At 45.9% G+C, this 6,668-nt stretch overlaps 1 protein-coding gene across 1 annotated transcript in view; it reads right to left on the reverse strand.

Annotated features, from left to right (window-relative positions):
* Positions 1-1,500, reverse strand: part of CDC42BPB (CDC42 binding protein kinase beta) — a 900,025-nt gene extending 898,525 nt beyond the window's left edge. The window contains exon 1 of the mRNA XM_086937841.1: positions 475-1,500. Within this exon, the coding sequence (XP_086793967.1) occupies positions 475-652 (178 nt within the window). The 5' untranslated portion in view covers positions 653-1,500. The remainder of the gene's footprint in view (positions 1-474) is intronic.
* Positions 1,501-6,668: the final 5,168 nt, after the last annotated feature.

Raw genomic sequence — 6,668 nt, forward strand, 5'->3', positions numbered from 1 at the left:
AACGAAGCATTATTTACTCATAGGAGCGTGGTGCGATGCTTATGCCATAACTCACAGCGTTGGAAGGACATTGGGGGTCTGTGCTATCACCGATCCCCTGCTTATGCGTTCTAGGGTGAGGAGGGGGGAGTGGTCAAGGGGACGCTGCTATGGATCCATGAAGGGCACCATGGCCCTTTAATTTACAGAGGAGAGGCAGTGATTTCCGTTCCACAATAATGGTGAACCCAATCAGGTGTTTTGCCATCATGAACAGTGCTGGTCCTCAAGACGCTGCATGCATTTGGGGTTTTTAATGAGCTAACTTGGCTAGGAAGCAATCATCCCTTCACAGAAGGGGGCATGTACCCGGAACTTGTACATAAAGGAACTACAGCAAAGCTCAGCAGAGTACATGTTCGGTTCGGTACAAGAAGGGCTTCTGGACTGGGTTATTGCTGATGATGTATGAGACGCTCGACCATATTTACTTACCCCATTCGAGGAACTCGCTGACATACTTGTCCCTACGCAGGGCGGAGCTGCCGCTGCACTCGCTATATAGGCATAGCAGGATGTCAAGCAGGGTCTCCACGCTCAGGCAGTTTTCGCTCCCCCGCGGCCCATCCAGCAGCAGCTGCTCAAGCCTCCGCAGCCGCACGGGGGCCGCCATGGTGCCTGGCCCGGGGAAGGTAGGGAGGGGTCCGCCTTCCTTTAGGTTCTTCTGACGTTCCCACAGATAAGCCTTGTCAAGGGGCCCGGCGGATCCATCGGCGACTCCTGGACCCTACTCCTAGTCCTGTGTCCTAGTCCAGAATTCCTTGTCCCAGGTTCACTGTCCCACAACCACTCCAAAGCCGTGCACCAGCAGCACCACTAGCCGGGAAGCTGTAGCCCCGCCCGCCACCGGCCCCAGACCGGAAGCAGACAGAGCGTCGCACAGACGTCACGCGTTGATTGACAGGGGTGGGGAGCGCTGTCTCCGGTCACCAGCAGCTCTGAAAGGAACGCTCTGTCCAGAACCATAGAGTGTTGAGGGAATGGGGTAGAGCAGCACCAGGGAAAAGGGCCGAAGGCTAAGGAAAAAGAACAGCCATAGAGTTACAGGGAAAGGATGAGCGCCGTTGCCGGTGGCTCAGAGGATAGAAGGAACGCTGCGGCCGCATTAATGCGCCTGAGCATAGTACGGATTGAATTGATTCTAATGAAACAGAACAGAGATTGTTTTTTCTCGTAAACGACGCATTGGAAGACGTTTATCTCTTACAATATGATGTAATCCTGTGTGGGAACCCTAAAAGAGGTAGACTGGAGCTGTAGGGGTGCCCGCATTGGCTTCCTATATAGCCATCCTGTCACTCCTCAGAATGGTCCAACTTAAATTACTTGCGCACCACCCCGTGTGTCTCATAAGGGCCAATGAATGCACAGCGACCGACTGTCCACGCTGCTCCGCACCTGAATAAGATTTTTCACACGGTTTGGTCATATAACGTCTTCCCCAGCTTGGGTACCCGCAATGACTATGCCACAGAAGGAACTTAGTGTAACATTCTATAGGAAGCTCTAGATGTACCACTCAGGAAACAACGTTTTAAAGTAAGTAAACTTTATTATGTAGTTGTAGCCTGCGGAGGTTGAGCAGCTCATCCCTGGCCAGCTATTTGTCAACTGCCCACTCTGAGGCCCCGGACTCGTAAGTGGAACATGGAACGCACTTTAGACACAGTGCTCCAAACTGCACGCATGACACCAAAGCACATCACAACACACAGTGCTCCAAACTCCACGCATGACACCAAAGCACATCACAACACATCCCCTTTCCGTAAAAGGGTGAAAAAGAAGGAAGGAAGGAAAAGGAAGAGAGAGAGAAGGCTTAAGACAAGAATGGAGTTAGCACAGAGAACAAAACATTGCATGGCTAGGTCAAACATAAAGTAATCAAAAAAACTGTACATGGGAGAAACATATTGCATCTTAATCACTACAGTAAAAACAAGCATTTGCAATGCAACAGGTCTCGTATTAGGAACGTTTGAGCTATTGGTCTTGTAAATGACAATTTTATTATTTATGTGTTGGTTTTGAAAATAGCTAAATTAAAAGCTTTGTCATTTACAATGCCAAAAGTTATAACTTTCGCAAATGTGACACCTATAGCATTTGTAATGCAACATGTTTTATATTTACGTGACTTAGATGTATTGATATTACAAATTACAATGGCTTTTAATTTTTTTAAATAATTAATACTTAAATAAAAGTGATTGTAATTTATAATGGCAATAGCTTAAACTTTTGTAAATAACTTTTGTGAAGATTATGTTCAGTGTATTTTATTGTGACGAAAATTCAAGAACAGAAGTGAAATATTAACATCTTTTTGTGACATTTGTAATAAAGCTTGAAACATTGAGAGAACATATTTTAACCAGTTGTTGTTGAATGGTTGCGCAGATTGATGCTGGGGTGGCACTGAGTGATGCTGTGGTGGTGCAGTGTGGTGCTATGGTGATGCTGAGTGATGCTGAGGTGGTGCTGAGTGATGCTGGGGTGGTGCTGAGTGATGCTGGGGTGGTGCTGAGTGATGCTTGGGTGGTGCTGAGTGATGCTGGGGTGGTGCTGAGTGATCGATCAAGAAAGAGTGAGGTAGTGAGATAGAGAGAGAGTGAGGTAGTGAGATAGAGAGAGAGTGAGGTAGTGAGATAGAGAGAGAGTGAAGTAGTGAGATCGAGAGAGAGTGAGGTAGTGAGAGAGAGTGAGGTAGTGAGATAGAGAGAGTGTGAGGTAGTGAGATAGAGAGAGTGTGAGGTAGTGAGATAGAGAGATAGTGAGGTAATGAGGAAGTGAGATAGAGAGAGTGTGGTATTGAGGTTGTGAGGTAGTGAGATAGAGAGAGAGAGTGAGGTAGTGATGTAGTGAGGTAGTGAGATTGAGAGAGAGTGAGGTAGTGAGATAGAGAGAGTGAGGTAGGCTGAACGAGATAGAGAGAGAGTGAGGTAGTGAGAGAGAGAGAGAGAGTGGTAGTGAGGGAGAGTGAGAGTATGAGGTAGTGAGAGAGAGAGAGTTAGTGAGGTAGATAGAGAGAGTGAGGTAGTGCGATGGCAGTTAATGCCCATTGCTCGTAGGACCTCAGCTTTGTGCGGATACGGTGAGTTACTTAGACATGGAGAACCGCACTGGATAATTAATGTTTCTGCTGACAGAAGGCAAAGTGTTGTTAAATATATTCTGTTTCTTGTTTGGATTGTTTCTTGTATCTGTAGCTATCAATTGGAAAAGCTTTATGAGGAGTCCTGTGTTAACAGTGGAAGAAGGAGAAGTGAGGCCACTGCATCTTTGTTATATTCATAAGATCAGTTCTAAAAAGATTCATTGTTTTTCTCTGTATGTAACAAACCTGCGCATGGATGTCATTTTTCAGGACCTGGTCTTACTCGTTTTCTGCAGCAATATTCACGCATATGATTGAAGTAAACTGTTTAGGCTCCTTCTCCCAGAGTACCTGTTTGCTGCTCAGAAGAGACAGTACACTCCCATTAAAAGCCTCGAAGCAGTGCTAAGAAGTGCCAGTACTATTCCTTCCAAATTAAAAAAGTGCAGGTTTTGGGTAACTGATAGTGCCTGTCCATTTAAAGCACTGACTGATCACTGACTGAGAAGCGCATAGAAGCAGTTGCAGGGTCTGCGATGAGGCTGAGTGTGCGTTTCATGGCTCAAACACGAAGAAAGAAAAGAAAGCCGCCGATAAAGGTAGCATTGCTTAGTAATTTCCTCTCCTGCCGAGAACAGCGGAAAGTAAACACAGGCTCCACGGGAGCTTGCAGACCGACGGTCTTTGTCCTAAATGCTTTAAGATGTGCCTCCACGGGGAACATGGACCACAGAGGTGACTCATTAATGAGGAGGAACCAGGAAGTGGAGAGTACATTCCGAACAGATAAGTGAGAGGGTGAAGCGAATAAATACAGAACACAGACGAAAGGATCGCTTTCCCTTCAGAGAAGGGCATTGTGAAGTATGCTATAGCACTCGGGAGACAGACATCAGTTTCAAGTTCTTGGCAGGCATCAATGACAAAATTCACTCTTAAGTGCCAAATAAGGGTAAGCCTCCAATATGTGCACTACCTAAAACCTTCACTCACAAGAAGAAGTGAGAGAAATAAAAAAAGCAGCTTAAAATGGAAGGAATTGGACAATACATAGGATCAGAATGAATTATTGTGAGGGGCCAGAAATAACATACTTGGAGCAGACGTGGTCTCATTGTAGATCCGCCATGTCTATGTAAAAAGCAAAATAAATAACTTATTGTGCCTTCATAAAGTTATTGAAATTGTAACCCAGATTTTTCGATATCAGCACCCTGAAGCACTCTGCACGCAACATGTGGCGCTTTGGAGATCAATCACAAATAAACGGTTCCACCCAGAGTAGTGACTAAAAATCGCCTGGGGTGGAAACTTTTGTTCAGCAAGCGCCTGTTTTTTTTTAAAGATATGCACTGGTGATACATATTTCAGGACTGTTTAAATGGTGTAAGTGGTAATGTAGATGGAGCTCAATTCCTATTTTAAACAAGAATTGTAAATGCAGCTTTGTGAGAGGTGGTAGCACCAAGAACCGTGTTAGGCGACAGGCAGAGGCCACGCGCGGCGAACATCAAAGGAAGGGTGGGGGGGAAAAAAACTGATTAGCGAGCGAGAAAAGCCAGAAACACCAGGGGGGCGGGGAAGCAGATTGCCTTCAAGCAAGCCCCTTTAAAGCTCTTGCGTTTGACGTGGCCAGCGAGTGAGGGGGAGCAGAAGCCTTTGAGCACTGGATAATTAATGTTTCTGCTGACGGAAGGCAAAGTGTTGTCACATATATTCAGTTTCTTGTTTGGATTGTTGCTTAAATCTGCAGCTATAAACTGGAAAAGCTTTATGATGAGTCCTGTGTTAACAGTGGAAGAAGGAGAAGTGAGGCCACTGCATCTTTGTTATATTCATAAGATCAGTTCTAAAAAGATTCATTGTTTTTCTCTGTATGTAACAAACCTGCGCATGGATGTCATTTTTCAGGACCTGGTCTTACTCGTTGTCTACAGCAATATTCACGCATATGTTTGAAGTAAATTGGAAATAAAAGCGGCCCAATAAACCACTTCATTTGGAGCAAGTACGTAGATAGGCCTAAATTCGCACCTTTGTTAACAAGTAACAAACGGGCCAGTGAGGCGATGCGACAGAGAAGGCAGGCGCTGGAGAGGGAGGGGGTGGGCTGCCCATATGGAGAGGGAGGGGGTGGGCTGCCTGCTGGGCTGGGCTGCCTCTGATGATCTAATGCGAGTCACGGAAGGCAGGCGCTGGAGAGGGAGGGGGTGGGCAACTCGACCGACTATATGGCTGGGAGAAGCTGTGTGAGGGAGTCTGGGCTGGCTGGGCTGCCTTTGATGATGGAATGCGAGCTCGTTCACGAGAGGCTTGTGGTCACGTGATTCTCGTGAACTGTTGAGAATCCGTATCATAAAAAAGTGGGTGGATAGGAAAAGATCTCTCTACGAGACCTAATGAAACAGAAAACACATTGCATTGTAGTAGACACAATGAAGATTAATCACAAATGTAATCATGAGGATAAACCGGATGGTGTCGACCTCTAATAGGCCTCATTTCTGTAGTAAATGAATATTCTAATGCTGAAGTTGAAATCAGAGGAAGTTTATTTCATAACAGCCCCACACCTGGAGCGGTGCGCGGGTAAGGCAAGTAATCAGTATAATGACAGTTGGGCAGTTGGGGTGAGATAAGGAGCTAGGTGGAATGTTGGGGAACCAATGGGAGGGGTGGGGTGACAATGGGTGCTCTCGCGCAGGAGAGGTGACTTGTTGTCGTCACGCACAAGTGCACGAGGAAATACAGAACTGGGATGCAACACATCTTCCTCTCTAAAGGGTTTTTACTAAATCTACATTGTGTGGTGAACAGCATTCATGTGGATCTAACTATGAATCATTAGTCAAACACAAAGTCTTCATAACGTTTCGGTTTGTGCATGGGTGCTCTCGCGCAGGAGAGGTGACTGGTTGTCGTCACGCACAAGGACACGAGGAAATACAGAACTGGGATGCAACAATTTCCACTCCAACAGGGACAGTGTGTTCAGCTTCAGAGGGAGTGGGGGCATCACTACTTCCTTGCGAAACCCTGCGAGTGCTGAGTCTTGAGTGAGAGGGACCTGTCAAGTCATTGTCAGACATGGATAGAAAAACATTGCAGGGAGATAGATCATGAGAATTTAGAATAACACTGCAGCTGGAATCACCCTTCTGATATAGAGCTATGCGTCTATAGTTCCTTTTATCGCCATTGTCAAGAATTACACCATGAGGTAGGGCACGCATTACCCTTTAAAGGTCCTAAAAATTTGGATAAACGCACACCAGGTCTCCCACTGCACACTTTCACCCAATCACCAGAGCAAATGCATTTACTTAACTTCTTTCCCACTCTCACATCTTGATGAGGGGTTTTAAAAGAGGTGTTTTTGGATATCAGGTCTTCGATCTAAGTAGGGACAAGTTTGGTCTTGGGTAATCTGCCTCGTATCATTTCAAATGGTGACTTGCCGGTAACACTATGTAAGCTTGAGCGCTAAGCCCAAAGCATTTTAGACACCAACAGGTCAACCTCACTCCCACAG

The sequence above is a fragment of the Lissotriton vulgaris genome, chromosome 9, assembly GCF_964263255.1.
Source record: "Lissotriton vulgaris chromosome 9, aLisVul1.2, whole genome shotgun sequence".
NCBI classification, from domain to species: domain Eukaryota; kingdom Metazoa; phylum Chordata; class Amphibia; order Caudata; family Salamandridae; genus Lissotriton; species Lissotriton vulgaris.